At 40.3% G+C, this 23,330-nt stretch overlaps 1 protein-coding gene across 1 annotated transcript in view; it reads left to right on the forward strand.

The window, feature by feature from the left end:
- The window catches only part of LOC146332465 (SH3 and multiple ankyrin repeat domains protein 2-like), a 318,816-nt gene that overhangs the window by 237,221 nt on the left and 58,265 nt on the right, over positions 1-23,330 (forward strand). The window contains exons 16-17 of the mRNA XM_084717344.1: positions 907-989; positions 9,747-9,871. Coding sequence (XP_084573470.1) covers positions 907-989; positions 9,747-9,871 — 208 coding nt within the window. The remainder of the gene's footprint in view (positions 1-906; positions 990-9,746; positions 9,872-23,330) is intronic.

Genomic DNA, 23,330 nt, shown 5'->3' on the forward strand with positions numbered 1-23,330 from the left:
GTTGTTTTACAAAAGAAAGAAATTCGATTGATCAAAGAACAGAAGTGACAGATGCCACAGACTTATTAATTATCAATCAGTCAATAAACTGATCAGGCAGTTAAGTTAACAGACGTCGGGTCATATGACACCCCGCCGTCACCCTTTTCTGGTCACACACCCGCTCCCCCCTCATTCTCTCTCTCTCTCTCTCTCTGCCACACACACACACACACACACACACCCTCCCCACCAGCAGCCAGTCGGTTCTGTAGCTGTGATTGCACATTGCGGAGCAGCACCGCACACCTCGAGACATCATCATCCTCACACACACACACACACACACACACACACACACACAGACACACACCGACACTCTGCTGCTGCTCCCTCCCTCACACTCTCTCCCTCCACCCGGCGAGCTGCAGCCTCTCTCCCCGCCTCATCATGAGCCATTAGCGGCTAACACCACCAGCCTCATGTCGCTTCTCCTCGACGGCGCAGCCGAGCCCGCGTCTCCGCGCCGGAGAGGCGGCTGACCGGCGGCGGCGGCGGAGCAGCAGCAGGAGGGGAGGAGAGGGGAGAGGAGGGAGTCGCTGTCGTCGCCCCCCCCCCCCTTTTTTTTTTTTTTTTTGGGTCGTCTCTCTTCTGGAGATGCTGTCGCCAGGCTGCCGGGGCCGCTGTCATACCGTTTGATAGAGACAGAGGCCGGCGAGAGGAGGAGGAGGAGGAGGAGGCGGAGGAGGAGGAGGAGGAGGAGGGGGTGGTGGTGGTGGTGGGGTGGGGTCGGGGTTGCCCTGCCCTGCCCTGGCCGGACTAGCTCTCCTCCAGCAGCATGAACCTCCACTCGGGCAGGGCGTCCGTGGCCATGCTGCGGATGATGGGCTGTGCTAACGGGCGCTCTGCTCGGCATCTCCTCCACAGTGACTGCGTGGTGGACGAGAAGACGGTGGTGCTCCAGAAGAAGGAGAATGAGGGCTTCGGCTTCGTCCTGCGAGGGGCTAAAGGTACCAACATTTACACACTTTTATCTTTTTTGTGTATTTGTCTTTTTCCGTCATCCCCCAAACATTAACATCAGTCTATTTTAACCACACAAACTGCACTGAAACAACCAAAATTCACCTTTGCATACATGCAAAATGTGCATTTTTGTGCGGTTTGACTCATCTGAGATCAGTCTGCTCTGTTGTGTGTGTGAGAGAATGCATGAAGCCCCCCCCTCCAAGAACAACATGCAAATAAGTTGTGTTATTAAAAATGCATGTGAAAGCAACTTTATTGTGACCTTTAGTGAAGCCCTGTGCACATACCCACACAGCAGGAGTATCAGATGTGATGGCATGTGCTGTTGTCAGGAGTGCCAGCTGATGGTAAACTATGGCTGCAGCTGATATCGATCAATCTGTTGATTAGTTCTCCAAAATGTGGTAAAAATTATTTTGACAGATATTGTCACTGCGATACGATAAATTACAATTTTCATTTTTACTGACAAAAAGCTATTAGAAAACTTGAAATTGGCCATATTGCAATTTCGAGACTATTTAGAATACTTGTGCAGCTCTACTGTTGATCCTTTTCTCAATTAATTGATTAGTTGTTTGCTCCATAAAATGTTCCAGAATGGTGAAAAACCGTTTCCAAAAGTCCGAGGTGACGTCCACGATCCAAAGATATTCACTTTACTGCCACGGAAGACTAAAGAAACCAGAAAATATTAACATTTTACATGCTGAAGTGAGAGAATGTGGACACTTTTGTCTTAAAAAAAAAAAGGTTCAATCTCTATATTTTTGGGTTATTCTGTGATATACAATATATATCTGATACAAATGCATTCTCAAAAATAACATATTCTAAATTCTCAAAGAATGTAAACATAATGATGACCTTAGAGAATATTATGCATTGCTGTAGATTAAACTACCCCAAGGTAGTTAAAATTAGCACAAACTTGAACATCTACAGCAGTAAAATGCAAAAAAACAAAAAAAGCCATTAATGAAGTAGTGATATTAATGAAAAAAACATCAGACATGATAATAATACACTGACAGGGAACATTTTACTACACTCAATGAGTACTTAAATTAAATTTTACAATAATGCTCTCATACTTTTACCTTAGTAAGGTTTAGTTGGACAGGACAGTATGGACAAAATCAAATATCACAATATTTTTGACCAAATACCTTACAATCATTTTGTGGGAATGAAGATTAGTGCTTTCAAAAATATGAACACAACGAGATTTTTCATAAATAATCATCAATAATGTGGATGTAATGACTCTGGGACTAAAATCAAATAATAGAAGATCAGGAACAATCTGATTGGTTCAGAACATGACGTCACTTTACTGTAAAGGATCCTTTAAAACCAGACAGCATATATGACATATCATTATATAACAATATCTGAAAACTAAGACGACATCTAGACTCATATCATGATATCGATATAATATTGATATTATTGCCCAGGGCTGATCATAAAAGGATGAAAAACTGTACAAGGTGACGTCTTATTTTGTCCACAGTGCAAAGATATTCAAATTTACTGTCACAGAGGAGTAATTAACCAGAAAATATTCATATTTCAGTGGCTAAAGTTGGAGAACTGGGAAATTTTTTTGACTCAAAATAATAAATCAATGAATCGTTTCAGCTTTAGTCAGAAAAGTAATGATTATTTTCATTACCAATGAAGTTTACTGTCATCAACAGCTGATGAAAATTAGGTTGCAACTAATGATTATTTTCATTATTGATATTGATTATCAATAATTAGTTGTTTGGTCCATAAAGTGTTAGAAAATGATGAAAACTATTTGAAGTGACGTCCTCAAATGTCTTGCTTTGTCCTCAATGTAAATTTATTCATTTCACCATCATAAAGCAAGAAAGACACCAGAAAATGTTCACATTTGAGAAGCATTTTAGAAAATTTTGACATTTTTTTCTTAAAAAAAAAAAAAAGACTCAAAATAATTAACTGTCAATTAACTTATTAGTCAATTCATAATTGATTAGTTTGAAAAGAAATCAGAAAATATTTACACTTGCTGAAGCTAAAATAAGAGAATTTGGACATTTTTTCTTAAAAAAAAAAGACTCAAATCCATTAATCAGTTATCAAAAGATTCAGTGATTAATTTAATCGTTTATTCGTGATCGATTAATTGTTCCAATTCTAAAAGAAACCAGAAAATATTCACATTTGAGAAGTTTAAGAACTGATTAATCAATGATCAATTAGATTTATTTCATAGTTGACAACAAATCGATGAATCTTTGCAGCTCTTTAGTAAACCTACTCAAACTTGTCCACATTTTTACCTCAATGTGTCTGACAGATGTTTTCCAGCGACTGACTGAACATCTGTAATATGACATCACTAGTTATTCGAGGAAAGTTGTGAAGAAATCCTCGTATTAAAGAACAAATCTGTGTTGGTTTGTGTGTTTTTGGCGACGACCTGCCCTTGTTTACCTCTTCCCACCACATCAGGAGTTGTTGTGATGTGAGTGGCCTATCCAGGCAGTTTGATATTTCACCAGGCCGTGAGATTGGCTCTAAAAATAGCCAGCTTGAGCTGCTGCGTCGGTTTCTATGACGATTCTCGCCATGTCATAATCCACGTTGCATTCCACAACTGTGCGGTGCCGTTCGATTGGTCTACGCCATGGTTACTGTCGAGAGGTAAATTTAGTATATTCATCATGCGGCCGCTTTTTAAGACACACACGAGGAGGGGAGAGAGGGAGAGAAGAGGGGGAGGCAGAGAGAGGGAGTGACACGGAGGGAGAGGAAAAGAGGGATTTGGCTTGAAAAACAAGAGGAATGTTCTAGTCATTCTGACACACTCTGCTATCACCCCGGGGAACTGACCCAGCCGAGCTTATCCTGCACGGGGGTGAACACACACACACACACACACACACACACACACACACACACACACACACACACACACACACACACGAGCACGCAACCACGCACTGATGCTCGAGCTGTCACATAAGCTTACATCCTCTTTTTTTTTTGCTCTGCGCGTTTCTGCTGTTTTTCCCTGCTCTCCATCCATCCCTCCTTCTTCTCTCCCGTCCTCCTCCCCTGTCCACATCTCTCTGTCACACACGCAGGCAGACACCTAAAGAAACAGTCATCACAATCATGTAAATACCCTCATGAAAGCCCCTCGTACGCGCTCGTGGACTGTGTCTTCCAGTAGGAGGATGAGTTATAGGAAGTGTCACTTGTCACCACCGGTTTCTCCCAGCCGCAGTATTTTTTTAACCTCCCCGAGAGCAAAGAGGGAGAGAGGGAGGGCTGGAGCCATGTGTGGGGAGGATGGAGTGATACTACAGTACAGGCACTTTTAAAGAGAACCACATTACAAAGTTCAGTAACAAAAATTATGCATTTGTGCCTGTTTGTATGCACATGCACTCCAAAACATTATCTTTCTCTTGCATGATGGTTTAAAGTGCAGCACTACTGTGCCCTCCAGCATAAATAACCATATTTTTTTGTCATGGTCTCCATTATTTTTCTCATTTCTCCTGCTTAAATGTAAATATCTTCTGGTTTCTTTACTCCTCTGTGACAGTAAACTGAATATCTTTGGGTTGTGGACAAAACAAGACATTCGCTACCATCACCTTGGATGAAAAATGAAAATAATCGTTATTTGCAGCCCTAAATCTTTTTAAACATCGGGTATGCCTCAGTACTTTTTTGAGGGGATAGTTTACATAATTTAAAATAGGATTGTATGAAGTACCTGTGGTAGATGGCAGTCAACACACCACCAGTTCAGAGAAGCAGCAGGAGAACTGTTATAGGAAGCTAAGTAATGTACTGCTGTGGACAGTGTTAGCAGCAAAACACATTTTAACCACTTTAAAAAAGGCCCATCTAAAAAACTAAATATAATGTTAAGTGTGCAATATATTTCAAATATTTTGCCTTGCTGTCAGACTGCCTTTGCCGTTGGAAAACTGCTGTTATAGAAGCCACATATCGCTCTTTCTAAACCAACCAAACTCCATTGGCAAAATCAGTAATTTTACCTCACAGAACATAGGAGTTGATGGTCTTTCGCTGCCTCGATCTGTTCATTTGTTTGTATTATTGTGTGACTTTGGTGAGATGAAATTAACAAAAAAAACAGAAGTCACACAATAACACAAACAAAATCACCAGTCAAGGCAGCGCTAGACCAGCAACTTCTGTGGTCTGTGAGGAAAAACTGATGATTCTGCCAATGAAGTCTGGTTGGTTTTGAGAGAGTGATATTTGACTTGTATAACTGGATTTTCCTTTTTGCAAAATCAGTAATTTTACCTCACAGAAAACGTAAGCTTCTGATCTACTGCTGCATCAATTTGTTCATTTGTTTGTGTTATTCTGTGGCTCTGGGGAATCTGAACTAAACTTTTAAAACACCAACTAACCAATCGAAGCAGCACTAGACCAGCAATTCCTGTGTTCTGCAAGGTAAAATTACACTGGTACTCTGGCTGCTTCTCTAAACTTGGGTCGTGTCAACCGCCATCGACTGTTGATAATACACTGACTATGGATAAGTACCTCATACAACCCCACTTCAAATAATCTAAGCTATCCCTTAAAGTATCAGATGAAATGCAGCTGAAGTGCACAGCATTAAACCACTTTGTCAGACTCTTAGTCTTGTTTGCTTATTCTTTCATCAGATAAATCACTATTTTGAAAATTTTAGATCATTCTGGGTTTTTTAGGCTGCGTTGGTTGAGACAAAATTATTTATATTATTTTGCTAAACAATGTTTTTTGTTGGAAAATGTGTGAGATTTTTAAAAATGTATTATTTTAGTATTTGTTACACAAACCAAGGTTAAAGACTGTCAAATGATACCAGCTCTAAAGAATAAACTGTCTGTTCACTCATGCTCTCCTTTTCATGTTCTGTCCTTCATCAGATACCCTAAACAGAAGTAAACGGATGTTTAACTGTGCACAGACTCTTAAATATCTCATGAAAAATCCTGCAGAGTGCAGAAAACATCACTCCCCTCCTGACACCACGGTCTTCCTTTCAATACATGATATTTGTTCTGTAGGAACACTCTGAGAAACGTGTGTTTAAAGTAAAGATCGATGTGATCTGCTGTGTCCTGATGAGTTTCTATGTTAAATCTAGCTTGGCTTAGCTTAGCTCAAAGACAGGAAGCAGTAGGAAGCTGTTAGCCTCCGTCAAAGGTCGACAACAATAAACGTAATCTTTAGAAATGCCAAAGCTTTCATATTAACACATCCTGTCTTGTTGTCTTGTTCGTTGGTCACTAATACTTTCAAAAGTCACCTTTTGTTCCACTGTGACAGTTAACCGGCCCGTCCCACTCTGAGGTCAGGAGTGCTGAGATGCTAATCGGCTCCAGCTGCTGTTGGTCAGCAGATAAATCCAAAAGCTAAAGCTGCAGAATTCTCACTTTGTTGCAATGAGAAAAGTGTTCAGGCATGAATTATTCCAGATGGTTTTTACCATCTAACCTCGTAACTGAATCATGGACGTATTAAGAGTCACGCTACAGAAAGAGGCTAGGTTAGCTATTGTGTTGCGTATCTATATTGGTTCATTAACAATACAACAGTGTGTAATTCATCTTTAATTAACTGAACAGGATATATTAGAGTTAGTATTGGATTTTATTTAGATCTAACTGCCAGCAGGTCCCAAATGGGAACTCAGTCTCTAACTCTGAATTACTATTAAAACTCAGCTCAACTCTATTTATGTAGCACATTTCATACATGCACACGGCCATGTTGAAATGACACAGGCAAAAAAAATAAAAATAAAAATGAGCAAAAATAAATACAATTTTGCAAGACCAAAAATTACAACTATAAAATGATCAGAATCAATAAATAAAAGTCAGTAGAATAACAAAAAGAAACTAAACACCAAAGATGCAAGTAATTTTAAAACAGTTAAAACTTAAAATGAAGGCTATAAAAGCCAGATTAAAAAATTATAGATCTTTACTTTCTTTACTTTGAAAAACACAGAGAGCATGTTACCATCCAGAGGCAGTGAGTTCCTTAATTTAAGGTTTAAAAACTCAAGATGGTCTCACTGGTTCTTTTATGGGACACATAAGGAACATTTAAAAGAAACACAGTGAAGTACCTCAGTGATCTGACGGGAACATAAAATAAGAGAAGATCTCTGATGTAGAGAGGAACAAGGTCATTTAAAGCTTCATAAACGAGTGAATTAACTTTAAAAATGAATTCTAAAATATGCAGGTAGCTGGTGTAGTGTGAAGCAGGAGGTAATGTGATCGGTTTTCCTCGTTTTGGTTCAGACTCTGAATGAGCTGCAGTTTTTTTATTGTAATCCAGTACAAAGGGATAGAAAATACACAATAGTCTAAATAGCTTGAAATAAAGGTGTGAGTATTTCAGAATCTTGCTAATTAACATTTAAATCAGACTTTAAAATCACTCCCAAGAATGTGATGTTAGTTTTAATCTTTTAAGCACTGAGTGCAGTTTGTCTCCTGCTGCTTAGAGTCCAACTAAACAAAATCTAATTTTTCCTTTACATTTTCTATCACCTACTTAAAAATTTTTTACCCAACCATTTATTTCAATAAAACTGGGAATGTTTCCTGCTCTTGTAAACGGTCTCTGCAGTATTACATGGTTAGAACTTTTCTTAAAACTATTTCTATTTCTGCACTTCTTAAATATGCCAGATATGAGGTGAAAAGATGAATTTTCATACAGATTATCAAGCACTTGAACTGCCAGGTGTTTTGAACGGCATTCGGCGAGATGTTCAGTGTGACTGACGTTCATGCAATATAATAAACAAACCGAGTTATCCCTCTTAGCTCATGAGTGCTAACTACACTAACGAGGGTTCTGAAATGTGGAACAACTTTTTTGCCGACACTAGATATCACATAAAAGCCCAAGATTATGTCATATTTAGTTACTGTGAGTTTTGCATTCACCGCTTCTAAGCAGAAGGCAGACGTTAAAGTTACCTTGGAGCCTTAAGCCAGAGATATACTTGCTTTTAACCACACATTTGCATCCATTCGCATCATGGCTGCCTCGAGTACTCGTGGTTCATTTGGATCGATGTTTAAATTCGTCCTCAGAATTAAATGATACGTACACAAACACAAACGTGTGGTTAAACAGCAAGTGTGTCTCTGGCCTCGATGGACAAGGCCTCTCTTTCTCCAGGCAGCTGCGTCTCTGTCTCAGAGCTAACGTTGCTCTTCGTCTGCGGTGTCTGCTGCTGTCTGTGTACGCATCCATTTGGTAGTATAATCCAGGCTTCACCCGGACTCACCCTGGGTTCTGCCATCTTCACAGAGTGAATGAGATTTATTAGAATGATTGCTCACTCTGCACCTACTTCTGGGGACAGAAATGTCCACAGAAGTACACTGCACACTGACAAAAGACAAATAGAAAAACAATCTGATGATTGAAATCTTTGACTTTCAAGTTGCAGAACTATAAAAATTTAAATATCAATTGGCCGACTTGTGTAATGTCATCAATTACACCTGTGTTTGGTTATAAATCTGAACTGTCCTGTCATTGTTTCACTTTCTCATCTGACAGTGTCTCACGTTTTGTGTGCATTATTGTATTGTTTACCATGACTCTGATACCCTTTTCTGATTGGCCGGCAGGTGTGCGTTAAACCTGTTTAATGCACACGTAGTTTGGCTCAACTTTAATCACCGTTCGAAATTCATCTGCTACCCAACTTGTAACCATAGCAACGAAGCTCACTTGTTATCAACTGCAGCAGCCAGCTGAGTCAGCAACTCGATAAACTAACGACCAGGAAGAAAAACACGCCTGTGGTTCATTTTAACATTTTTTTTCGATGTGTTTGGAGAATACAAGTATATAGAAGAATGGGACGCAGCAGAGGAGAGAGAAATGGGGAAGAAAAGAAAAAGAAACAAGTGAAAAAGAACACAAGGAACTGACACCTGAAGCGCTTCAAACAGAGGAAGTCAAGAATGAAAGTGGCCAAGAAAAAAAGGCAACAGAATGAGCAGTTAATATACTGAAACGATACCTTGCATTAATTTTATGCCTCGGTTCAGTCCAGGCTGGCGGCGAGTACAGTGTGGCAAGTTTAATGAGCAGTAGAGCTGGTATTAACTGCCATATCTCACATTTCAATATAATAAGTGATACAGAGTTCAAGTCAAGCCATGCTGTCTTTAAAGTCGTGTTGAAACACAACAGGAAAACCAGGTGTCAGTTCCTTGTGCTGTTCTTTCCGTTCTTCTCCATTTCTCTCTCCTCTGCTGCATCCCATTCTTTGAAATTGTTGTATTCTCCAAATAGATGGAAAGAAAAGTTAAAATCAACCCTCACCTCGTTGTAATTCATACTGTGACTAACCACTTGGTTGTAAAAGGGACTAGAATTATTCCTTGTCATGACAACAGTAAGCTCTTGCTTCATAACTTTCTGTTTTTTAGTGCAGAACTTTTAGCAAAAAAATCTGCAAATGCTTTTATTTCATATTGTTGGCAAATCACCATGGTGTCAGCGGGATAATCAACTTGTAGGTGTGTGTTAAACGGTTTGAGATCACTTTGTGTCGGGTGGTTGTTCGTCCTTTATGCACACCTACTTGTTCATTATCCCTTACATGTAGGTTTTCAGGTTTTTGTGATTCATTTTGTTTCTCTAACCCTCTCCTCCTCTGTTTCTTCACCGTGCAGCGGATACGCCCATCGAGGAGTTTACTCCCACACCTGCCTTCCCCGCCCTGCAGTATCTGGAGTCGGTGGATGAAGGAGGAGTGGCATGGCAGGCGGGGCTCAGGACGGGGGACTTCCTCATCGAGGTAAGAGCTGCTTCATTTCTGGTGTTTGTTGTATCTGCATGTGCAGGTTGGTTGCAGAACCTGGTCCAGTTTGGTCAGGAGAAACGAAGAGTTCTAAGATTTCTGCTTTTGCAATAACTTAAGGAAAACTCCTTGTGCTTATTGACTCTGATTACATGTTGGCTTTGGTTTCTGGTTCCAGTTGTTGTGGTTGGGTTCTGTCTTTGCTGTCATGGTTGCTTACATGTTGGCCATCTAGGATGCTGAACTCACTCTGATGTTGCAGTATGTGATCAAGATTTTATCATAATACTCAGGTGCATTTGAAGATTTTATTTGAAACCGCTTCAGCAGCTCTTTACTGTGAAATTGTCGGTTTGCATGCAATTAGAGCAACAGCTGATTCCTGCCACTTCTGATTGGGACGGTGACTCGTAGATAGAGGAAAACATTTTGGACACATCGTCATGAGATGAGCAGAGTGCAGAGGGAGTCTTGAGGCCTGCGTTTAGTGCTGCTGAGGCTCGTCTACATGCACTAGCATGAGCAACTGACTCCAAAAATCAGCCTTACAACGTAGCGTGTTAGTGCAAACTACTTCCACTTCCCCCTCCCGACTATAGACCCATTTCTGTCTTTTTTAGGAGGGTGGGGAGGATCTTTGCAGGAAGATAACAGGTCAACAGTATCTGCCACATAGAAGTGGTGTACATCATCTGAAAGCTGGGAACCTGAAGATTACTTTGAGATGAAGTGTATAAAGGCTCAGGACATTATGATTGAAGTACATGATGACTATTCCCATGATGCTCTACCATGTTTGTTAAGTTGTTGCAGCAGTTTTAGGGTTGAAACCATTTATTAAAATGTAACCACTTTTGACTATTCAAGAATTGTTAAAAATGGTTTCAAATCCCTCCAGAATACCACATTTAGAGACCAAGATGTGGAGGAATGTCACAGAAAAATTCAGGCTGTGATCTGGTATCAAAAAGTTTTGCGTTGGCGAGCGCTTCTGTTCTGTGGCTTGTTCAGACAGCCCCTGGTTGTCAGTGCACATAGGAAAGTTATCCATCCTCTGACTGCTCCAGGTCTCTGGTTTGTGGTTGTGAAGTTTCACGAGGCTGTGGTTATCATGGAGGTCGCTATAGGTCATTTTATACAGTGAGGTCAAGTTTCAAAAATGTTCTCACACCAATGAAGTGGCTACTATCAGGACTAACATAATCACATATGAATACAGTTGGGCTCATAAATTTCCATTCAGACCCAGTTTATACACTTCCAATACTGTTCAGGGACCCCAGAATGCAGAAGTATGCAGCAAGATTCAAACAGAGTAATGTAGTTACATTGTATGCAAGAGACTGCATGGGATTAGCATTAGCATGTCTGTAAAGGGGGGCTCTTAGGTGCCCATAGAACACATTTTCATTCAGATATTTTGAGCTGAGAGGTCAAGGGACCCCCGTAGCCAGCACGGAGCGTTATTTAGCCAACTACCCGACAAGCTTGCAAGTCGTGGTTTTGTAATAATCGATTCCTGAGCCCGCTACTGCCTCTGAGCGAGAGTAATGTCGGCTTGGGACGTAGATCTCCCTGCAGAGTCGAAGAGATTAATGTGGTTGATTAAGGAATGTGGTACGTTTTAGATTTAACAGACCACAGGATGTTAACTGTATATCAAAGTGCAGAGAGCGGAGAGTTGGCAGTGAGGTCCAGTTTTCCGGCTCTCGCTGTTCATTGAGCGGGTCGGTGACGGCTGCAATGAAAAGACTGACTTGCATGTTTTGGTTCTAATCTATATTTATTTTTGGGGCCGATGCCAACACAGCATTAATGCAATGGTCCCTCAAAAGTGGTTAATACTTTTAGCAAACATATAAACTAAACTGATATTCTAGTATATATTTGATTGGTTAATTGGTGGTTACAGTCGGTGCAGTATAACAGTGGGGGGATGAGAGGAGGAGTTTTAAAGAAGAAATCAGTGTTTATCTTGTCTCTATTTGTCGATGTCAGTCTGCTGTGTCTGAAAATAATATTGTCATCATCGTGTGTGTGTGTGTGTGTGTGTGTGTGTGTGTGTGTGTGTGTGTGTGTGTGTGTGTGTGTGTGTGAGATCTCCTTTACTTTAATCGTACTGATGAATTGGATTTGTGTTCAAATGAGAACTACATTATTGTTTAATTAAGTGGTTTCATTTTTCATCTGGTAATTCACTTGTTCAGTTTATTAGACTTCAGCACCAGGATCTGTCCGCAGTATCAGTTTGCTCTCCACGTTACTGTATTGATCTTAAGGTTGTAAATGATGCTATTTCTACTTGGACTGAAAACAGCTTGTGTAAAAGTTTGATTTTCCAGTAAGAGCCGTCTGTCTGAGGATTTTGGTGGGAACTGGAGCTACATACCACGGTGATTCTGTGTATTTAGTGTTGATTTCTAAATGTTTGGTTATGTTGTACATAAGGAAAATGACTTATTATAGCGCTATGTATCTTCTAGAATGTGCACTAGCTGGAGGGAAGATAAATAGTGTTACACCACTCTTTGACTTCCTGGCTCCTGTCTGCCTGTTAACCACTGGGAATGTACCCCTGTAACAGCCACCCACAGCACTGCGTGTCATGGTGTCGTCAGGCTGGACTTGGCTTTCCGCTCATTTCTATGAAAAACCAGTAAAGATACGTTTGCTTCTTCCTTTGATCACTTCTGACCAAATTATTTTCATCTCGTCTGAATCTCTGCTCCCCGAGATTCCTCAGGCCTGATCGCTCTGAGGGGGATTAGCTTAGCTTTAAGAATTACAAATGGCTGCTGGTAGGACAACACACACACACACAACAACAGTTTATTGAGGCATCTCGCTTAATGCTTCAGTGATGCTGAAATAGAAGCTGACACTAACCTCTTGAAATTCTTTATAGAGGTCGGTGTCTGTTCTGCTCGACTAAATTTGTTGTGTTAGTACACTGTAAGACATTTCAAGTTGGTTTAACTCAGAAGTGCACGTTCACCCGCTGCCTTAAAGATGCAATTTAACTTAAGTTTAAGATTAAATTTGTCAAGTGTGTGTTAATATTAAGTCCATAAAGTTGATTTAACCACAGTGTGAGTTCAAACTAAAAGAAAACCCATCTGACTTGGTTGAACAAACACACATTCCAGCATTATTGTAACTCACATTTTCCAATTAAAACAACTTAACTACATTTATACATAGACTGTCTCCACTGGTGTGAGAAGTCCTTTCTTGTTTACTAGAAAACGTTTCTCTCAAACTCAAAAGCTGCAGGAACTGTTTTTTTCTCTCTAGTTCCCGTCTCAATCCAAGTTCAGTCAACACATCAGATCTGACAAACACACATTCTATACATTCTATACATTCAGCAACAACACATTCCTTACTTGTCCATTATCAAATCATTAGATGCAGCATAAAATGTTGAGTGTTTCTTCATGCAGTTTATTGTGTTTGGTGTTCTTTTCTGTATTTGAGGAGATCTGTCTGAGGTCTAAGAGGTCAAAGAGATCCTTAACTCGCAGGTTTTTGAAGATTGTATTTTGTTACTCAGAAAGTCCATGCATTATACTGTGACATAATGTAGGATCACCGTTTGTGACCAAAACAAGAAAATACAGTTGGTTATTTTAAACAAAATAACCATTTTTCATCAAGAGAGTTGGCTGCCCCGAGCATGGGTGTTAGCTGCAGCTAGGTTGCCGTGACGACAGATATAAACACATACATAACTGTATGTTCGGCAGGACATATAACATCACATTAAACACAGTGACACAACTGCTTTTTATATTACATCCTTTTTTTAGCTAATGTTACAAGAATTAGAAACTGGACTCAACAACAAGACAACAATAAATCCATTTTCTTGGTCAGTAATAACACATCAGTCGCTGTCGTTTTCCTGCTCATTTATAATGTTCACCGCACCATCTTTTTGGTTGGCGTTGAGAGAGATTAGGGGATCAACGTGGGAGGGATGCAGGCTTGCCGGCTGTCAGGTGACTGTGTTCTCTGCCAGGGAGAAACCCTGCTTGGTTGGGGTGCTGGGGGCAGAAATGGCCAGGTAGCTTTTGGAAAGCTTCTCTAGAATAAAACAGGATAAAACAGTCCTGGTCATGTGCCCACCACTCCACTGGGTTTTCTATCGTAAGGATGTGGGGTGTCTGACAGTAATCCTGTAGCTCATCTGCACTGTTGTTGGCCTGTTTTTTCTTTGTGCTTTGATAATGCGGTCCAAACAGCTGTCCAGTCTGGCCTTTGTCTCCTCACTGTTGTCTCCAGTGTCAGTCTCAATATCATCTTCACCTGCAGCGAAAATTAGACACAGAATTCTGTCTTAACTATTTAACTGCTTAGATACATTTATTTGAGCAACTATAATTAGCTTTTTAGTAATTTTCCAAGGGTCCCCACTTATTTCACTGTAGAGGAGGTGAAGGAGGGAGGTTTTACTGCTCAAGCACTTCTTTGTGTTTAACCTTGAAGTAAAAGAATGGGATGTTTCAGTGGGTGAACCTGTGATGGCACCCAGACACTGTGTCCTGAGAACAAAATACAAACTGCTTCTCAAGGTCTCTGATGAAGTCTCAGACCCACAAACACTCACAAGGTCATACAAGAATACTTTACAAGTGGAGTCCAGGTTTATGGGGACCGGAGACCTGATCTTACACCTGCGTGTAAGGACGCTGATGTCTAAGGAGGACATGAGGAAGTTTTTACAGAATACATGAGTAAATATGACATTTAGGTATACATGAAAAAACATTTCCACACAACATGATCCAGTTAGACTACAGAATTTTGATTATCTTTACTGCTGTTAGTTAGCTCACGTTGTTCGTAGTTATGAGATCTTGCCTCATGGTGTCTTTGAAGGACTGAATAACCCCCCTGATCCAATAAGATTTTATTGATACCAATGTTATTGTTGATTCTGCTTATCGATCTGATTCATTACTGATTCATGTGGATGCTCTCTGTGGAAACTGTAGGTTTATACAGGTTTTCAGTGTCAACAACATAAATCTTATTATGAGTCCTTCAACCTTAGTGGGGCACTGTAGGATTGAGGCATTTGCATAATACCCATGATGCATTGCTGAGGGTTTAAGTTTAATGTTTTATGTTCCAAAATACAAAATGTTTTGCTGTTACTTTCTGTTTAGAAAACGGTGGTTTATGTTGGTCCTTGTCCATTTTGTGCCACTTTAGAGACGTTTTCTTTGACACCATGAGTGAGAGGTCTTGTGCATTTCACCGTTCCAGCTGGAGTTTCTGAGAAGAGCCTGGGATTGCTGGCCTCAGTGTATGATCAGCACTGTATGAAGTGAAACCGGTACTTTGTCATGTTTTAAATTTAGCATAGAAGGTATACGTAGTGGTATGCACTGGGCAGAAGTATGTGAATATGTGCAAAATAAATGTGAATCACTAAACAAAATCAAAAGTTTAATTTCTTAATGATCCCGTAGGAATCATATTTTTGGAACTGGTTTAACTTTAGATCCAGTTCTACATGCCCATTCCTAGTTCTTTTAGCTCCTGAAACGTTAATACATAACCATTCGTGCAGAGAACAGAGAAAAGGTCCTAAACAACTACCCTGCAGAACCCCACATTTCATCAGAATGATAACTCTCACAAAGTGATGATGGTAGCAAGGATTGATGCATAAGGAACCAGAAGGAGCTTCAGCTGTCCACCACCATGAAGGAGTGCTGTATTTGGTTGTTGGGGAGTGGAGAAGTGTGAATGAATGTTGGTGAGCTACACCTCCAGGATGGTCAAACTCAAACAAAGCCACAGCAGCGATCCTCTGAAGTTACTGTACTGCAGTGTGAGGTCAGAATAAAACCCACAGTGATTGAAATCAGCGCGGTGATACTGTGCTCACACTCATTAGAGAATAGGAGCTGTGGCTGGCTAAACTGCAGCAGCTAGAGGCTGTGCAGCTGTGAATGTGTCAAACATTTTCAATCCCTCCGATGCGTTTTGTAAACACGTTCGTTCTCGATGCATCTCCAGTTTTGACTTCAGACGGAAGCGGACTGATTAGATGATTAAAGGGGTCAACAGAATATTGAGATAAAACAAATGAGAGATGAGGAGTGAGGGGTGCTGAAGCTGAGCTGCTGCAGACACACATACAGTTTGCTCTCCTCATTTGATGCTCCATTTAGCAGAAACACAAAATAAACCCATCCCCGGCGCCGCGCTGCCTGCGCACAGACACGCAGTCGTTATGGAGTCATATAAGAACAGGGGAAAAAAAAGTGCACGCTCAAAATAGACAATGTGCTTTTTCCTCTGACTTTTTTTTTCCTCAGCAGCTGAGATGTGATTTGTAATATGCGAGGACACAACAATGACTGAAATCCCTACAATTATAGTCAACACATGACATTTCTCCTAATATATGAGCAAAGCATAATATTTGTCAAGTATTTCAGTGAGTGGACCAGCTCAGATTAGTAAGATAGAAGATGATTTCAAGTAAAAATGTGTCTTCAGTATGGAGGCATTTGGAAAATAACCCCGAGAGATCAAATAATGCAACTGCTTACGCAACATGATGTAATTTTCATTTGTGCGGGCTTCCTAGAAATCTGGACAAACACAGGAAATCTGTCTTTAAGTGTAGAGGATTTGGTTAATTTCAAAATATCTCAAGTGTCAAACAAAAATATCAAATACAGACTTTTCCTTGTTCAATCTATCCAACACTTGTCGTTTTAACTAGGACCAGTGTCTGTTTAAGATGTTCTTTTTTTTTGATAGTCCAAAATGATGAATTGTACAATATACAAGTTTCGGATGGTAAACAGAACCGGGTAGCATTGTAGTGGATGAGAGAAGGACAGTAAGATTAGTGAGGCCGGCAGAGAATTCTGTCGATGGTAACAGTAGACAGCAGTGCCATACAAAGTCAAAATATTATAACTTTTTACTGTATTAACGTTATCTGAGATAGCTCTCTCACACAAGGAGAAAACATGGCCAGTCTGGACAAAAAGAAGCTGATCATTTTGGTGCAACAACAAAAAAATGTACCAAGATGTTACAAGAAAGGCTGACATCAGTATATCAACCATATGTAGAGAAAGCAGGATTTTATAGCTACGTACATTGCCGTAATAAATCCGTAACGATAAATCCAACACTGAATGTCTTCTGTGATTGCTTGTTGTTAGCATGTTGTTAGCCATCCACTGGCAATCCCATGATGCTTCCGCTTGAATCTGTTGACCAATCAGAGGCTAGGTTGTGTTCCTGGCATGTGTGTGACAGCGGTGATCCATAAGTGTATTAATAGATCCATACGCTGACCTTAAACACATCCCACAATAGAATAACATGAGATTGACCCTTCAGAATCAAACTTGTGGTGATGATGGTAATGAGCTCACTCCTGCAGCTGGTGTCATGTGACTGTGGTGATGCAGTAATCATTTCAGTCATATGCGAAAGACAATTAAGGATTCATTGGTGTGCCATTTTATGTTGATTCATAACAAATTTAACTTTTATTAAGTTGCTGAATATTCTGTCATCCCAACTTCAAATGAAAAATTTAACTTGAACATGCTGATGATGTGAATGACTGAACTGTAACTTCAGTTGTGTACGGTGCAACCAGAACTGTCCTAGATCTGAGGCGCGGTGCACAAAAGCAGTTTGCAAGAAAAATGCTTAAAGACCGACTGCAAACGGTGGCAGCATCACGCTTCAGAAATGATTGACACTTGCAAATTGCAGATAAAGTTGCAAGTCTAGCAGGCTCTGGCCTTCACGTGCACGTGTCACAAATGCAGTATTTGTTACGATCAGTAAAATGTGTCAAAATAAACCAAAAGAAATGATCTCAGGTTGCAAATCTCAGCTCGCATGTTTCAGATTGTGTGAAACGTGCCACAGATTTACATCCATCACAGAGGCTGAATGAAGAGCAGACATATAGACCATTGAATTCTCTTTATTATTTCTGAATGAACCAAACAGAAAAAAACAGCTATAAGTGGTCTAAATAAAGTCTATATTTGGTTCTTGACACAAGTACTCGAGCAGCTGCTGCTGCTCTAATAAACAGTGAAAAACAAACGAGGCGCTCTGTGCCTCAGCCGTCTATGACCGAGCCAAGATGGATTCAAAAGGAAAAGAGGATGATTACAAAAGATAACTACAAACTAAATGCGTGTCGGTTGGAGCAGTTGTTCATTCTGTCCTGTAGTTATATTACAGTGGAGATGCGGTTGCCATGGCAGCCGGTTGGCTCTAGTATATAATCCCTTTACAGTCCCACCAGCTGACCTGCTGTATTCAGCTGCTAAACAGATTTCCAGATGTTTCTGTTATTCTTCTCCGACAGGTGAACTGTCCATCTGCATGTGTCCATCACACGTGATGGACGAGAATTTGGACATTACTTATTTGGATGATGTATTTTCCTCAAACACATACAGAATATCATCACCATGAGCCTGATTCTTTATCGATTCCTTGATTTATTCCTGGTCAGTTTTTTGTGTGGGAAATAAAGTAGGCATCCACACATTTTCACACAGGTTGGCTGTTGCCTGAGAACTGCAGCGTCAGTCTGTCATTGTCATCACTGAAAATGGATGAAATGAAAGAATGTTTGGACAGCATTATGTTTTCTTAGTCAAAGAAATAATCTGCCAAGCCTGCCTGTGTGATGCTAATCAGGGCTGCACAATTAATCGCAATATTATAGAAAATGCAATATGGCAAAGTGCAGTATCCAAATGGCAAAACCACATAGCAATTTTTTTGGAAAACGTGAGAAAACAGCATTATAATGACGAACAGCAGGGCTGCAACTAATGATTATCTTCAGTGTTTTATTTTAATGATAAAACAGAGCAGATAATGTTGTTGTAGTGGGATCATGAAGTTAGCAGACTGCTGAGTAAATGTTTCCTGATTATTTTACCTTGTAACAGCACTGTTTGTGTATATTTACACATTTACTCCTGAGAGTCTCATTGTCTTTTTCTTGGCTGCTCGTTGTTATTAATGCTGGAACAACACACTTATCTACCGATTCTCTACTATCACGATACTTGGGTGCCGATTCACTATGTGTTGCTATTTGATAGAACTGTTTATTGCAATTTTGTTATTTTTTTAACACAAGATGATGGGAAAAAGTTGAATCACACTTGTAGAGACTGTTTATCGTGATTCATATTTCCAAAAATAATACACATCACATGTCAGTCAGTTTCTGAGTTTTATTTCAGCAGCATCGTTGCTGTACTGCATATAAAACTGGTAAAAATGGTGCAATACTTTTTGATGAAAGAATACATTTATCTGTTCCCGTTCATCCAGTAGTAAGAATTTAAATATATACATATGTTCTCTCCTGCCGTGCGGTGCTTCCATGGTCATGACTCATTCTTGTCACAGGTTTTAAGCAGCGGAGATGCAGGAGCTTGACGTCATCGTTCTGCTGTCAGAAAAACATGCCGACATCGATAAAATAAATTGCCCAGAGGTATACAATCGGACAATTTGGAACTGATTCTAGTTGAGGATCGATTCCCATCCATATTCTCTTCTCCTTTAAAACACATTATATTAAGTGGAACAATCTTACGGATGGTTACAGATAGATTTTGATTGATTTTCAGATGGGTTGAAGGACAGGAACAAAGACTAAGAGACACACATAAATGGAAAAAAGCCAGTGACATTTTCAAAAGATTGTGTTTTTAACAGAGTAGACTGATATCTTTTATATCATACTGCTATTTATTTCAAAGTACCTGACCAAGAAGTTCTAGTGGAGGTGTGTGTGCGTGTGTGTGTTTAAACATCTGTTTTTGTGTCTGCATGAGTGCACATGTGCCCTGTCTTCCTCCTACTGTACATTAGCAGAACATATCCATTTGCATGCATGATTTAGGGCTTGGCTAAGCATCAATCTTTCATCGCCTCTTACAGCTTGGCATGAGGATGCACGCATGCATTTTGTGCACTCGTACACAAGCACTCAAATCATTTGCCTAAATGTGTTTAAGTGGGTGCTTGTCGTACTAGTCCCCATCAATAACCGGCACGCTCCGCAGTCTGAGGCTCATATCAATACAGCTTGTTGACTTTGAGTAAGTGAGACGAGTCAATGAGGGGGAGCCTTGTGCTGCGGTGGCACGTGACAAAGAAGGGAAAGGAGTGGCTATTGATGTTGTGATCACCTGTTTGCTGCACTTGGAGGGCCAGAAGTGAGGAAATGACAGGGTCAGAGGTGATTCTGGTGACACAGACTCCTCTCCTCTCTCTTTGTCCTCTTGGCCAGTGAAGTGTGTGCTGTAGTGGTGCACACACGCAGCCAGAGCTGTTCCCCGTGGCCACAGGAGGTGGTCGGTCATCATAATTGCGTGGTGTCCTTTGGGATCATCTCAGCGCTGCTGATTAAGCCGAAGGCCGAGTTCATCATAGGACACGGTGGCTCATTTTCTCTGCCTTCGTGGTTCACATACCCAGTGTTTTTTGTTCAAGTTGCAGAGATTTGGAGTTGCTTTCAGTGTTTAGGATCATTTCTGCACTTACAAATTGGTCTTTAGTCTCAAGGTGCGTCTGTCATCTGTCTGTCTTCAGAGAAATTCTCGTGTCTGCACCAAAACCTCTTTATTTGTTGTCAGATTTGAGTGAGATTTAAATTCTAAATGCTGCAGCTGACTGTCTGTGTGCAGCCTGAACTGATGATAAAGACAGATTAAAAGAAACATTTTTGACAGATACAGTTAAAGAAACTCACTTCTGCTGGCCTTCCAAATAATTTGATGTTTGTTTCCCATTTGTTCCCGTGCATTCATCACTCTGTGGTAACTTCTGTGATTATATCTGATGAGGATATAATGTGTGTGCAGCTGTTGCAAGCTGTCTCCCATTTCTCCAAATGCAGATGACGAAATCCATTTTGCTTTTAAGAAGCAAGAGAACAAGTTAGAAAACTTTGACTATTGTGGGTAAATGGAAGAAAAATTAAGGAGCTGGTGGAGGGGCGTAATATTCCAAGAAAAAAAATCTGAATTTACAAAATTAAAGTCATAAATTTACTATGTCTATGGTGTGATTAGATTGATCCAACCTGGCAAAGCAAAGCAATGTGGTCCCTTGACCAAAAAATCTACTAATTTTCCAATTTTTTCTCATGAATTTATTACTTTATAATCTCAGAGAATATGCATTTTTTTCTCGTAAATTTATGACTTTAATCTTGGAAATTGTAAGTTTTTTCTTGGAATATTACTCTGCTCAGACTGCTCAGAATTTTTTTTTTAACATACAATGGCCCTAATACATTGCCGTACTCTTTTGAGAGTAAGAAAACAGATATATATTGAAATTCGCAGTGAAATAAGGCCCCAAATTGATGTGACGACCAGTTTAGTTTCCCTGACAGAGGGAGAGTCAGTCAGCTTTGGTGGAACACTTTCAGTTTTCAGTATTGACCCCATTTCCTGGTCAGAGAACAACATGAACTGTCCCAGAGATCCACAGTCCCCTGGAGTTTTCATGCTTTTCTCCCGCTGCTCTCAATCATTTGAAAAGGGCTAAATTACCTCTTGAAAAGGTTGGATCCATTTCACAGCTTGAAGTAATACTTCATCTGCTTCATTTTCTTTGTCTGTGGATGTGAAAAAAAAAACTTTTTAGACTTTGACCAAAATAATAAACCAGTGGTGTCACTATGGGGATGCTGCGCTGGTCAATTAAAACCTTACTGAGGCCAGAATTTTTAAGGCTGACATTGATGTTGATATTTGAGAGACTAAAAGAATAAAAAAAAGTATATCAGCCGACAGCTGGTATTAACATTTTGTAAAGAATCCTTTACCAAGGTATGTATTGTGTACTGTACAGTGTACTAGGAGATTTTAAAATTAAAAATCTAAAAATGAGCTTAAACTGAATCATACATTTCTCAACAGAGCAGAATCTTAAACTCATCAGTAAGTTGTCAGTGTGGCAGTAAATGTACTGTTCAGGTTACAGTGTGTCCGTTTATAAATGCTGCAAGACCAAGAAAAGTCTCATCTGTTGTTTCCTGCAAAGGTTAATGTTAAAATAAGATAAGATAAACTTTTATAAGTGCCACAAGCTAATGCTAACGCTACCATTGCACCTTTACAATGTCTGAGCGACCACACCAGACACTTTGAAATCCAGCCTTGAACTACAGCGTCTTTATTTAGACTTTGTAAATGTGTGAATGTCTTCTGTAGTTATTTCTCAAGTATTCTGCAGTGAGCTATCCACTGGTAATCCCACAGTGCCTTGGGTTGAGTCTGTCGACCAATCAGAGGCTGTGTTGACTTTTGAGTGACAGCGTTGATCCTTAGATATATTAATAAATCCATGTGCTGATCTCAGCTGAATTGCACATTGTCACCTCACAAATGATCCTTAGCTGAGTACAGACACTGGCTTTCACAGAGCAGCCAAAAGTTTCATTTAGGCCTTTTGGCAGGTAATTCACAGCCTTATCATTAATTATTTGCTGCTGATGGCAACATCTGACATCTAAACCTGCGAAAACAACAGTCGCCTTCTAGAAATGAAAAACCTGTGTCCACCTAAATGTTTTGCACGACGCTGTTTGCTAACAAACAGGAGCAAAGAGAGACAAAAGATGCAATAAGACGTTTGTTGGAGCGACTCTGGACGTCAGCCATGTTGATGTATCCATCTGGCTCCATCATTGACCATTCCATGAACTCCAACAGAGGGATGCTGCACACTAACTGCTCTCCCAAAGTTAAAAATATTCCCGTGTCCTCAGATTACCTCCCAGCAGCTCACGGTAGATGTTCAAAACTCTGCTACGAACCAAGTGGAGCTCCAGAGCATCGACAACAAGCAGGAGGATGTTTGGGCACTTCAGGGAGCGATTAGGTGTCTTTGTAAAAGAGAGCAGTTGTCAAAAAGCTGCTGTGTGAGACACAATTATGTAGTGAATGTATTACCGCCCTGCTAACTGTACATGGCATGCATAAAAAGTTCTGCACACTATTATGTGTATGCTTCCTGTTTGTGTGTCTGTGTGCAAGAGTGTGTGTGTGTGTGTGTGTGTGTGTGTGTGTGTGTGTGTGTGTGTGTGTGTGTGTGTGTGTGTGTGTGCATTGTAGGTAGATGGAGTAAAGCACTTACTTTCTTATATAACACACAACTTTGGCCAAGAGAAGGATGTGTGACCAGTGTAACATGCAAATGCATCTGCCTCCCTGTGCCCCCAGGTGTGTGTGTGTGTGTGTGTGTGTGTGTGTGTGTGTGTGTGTGTGTGTGTGTGTGTGTGTGTGTGTGTGTGTGTGTGTGTGCATGCGTGCATGCGTGCGTGCGCGCACTTGTCCTTCTGTCAGATCTCTGCCTCCCTGCATCTCTCTGAGGGCTGCAACACAGCACACAACTGTCAGTTGTGCAGTGA

This window comes from Lutjanus erythropterus, chromosome 1 (assembly GCF_056507025.1).
Source record: "Lutjanus erythropterus isolate fLutEry1 chromosome 1, fLutEry1.hap2, whole genome shotgun sequence".
NCBI classification, from domain to species: Eukaryota; Metazoa; Chordata; class Actinopteri; order Lutjaniformes; family Lutjanidae; genus Lutjanus; species Lutjanus erythropterus.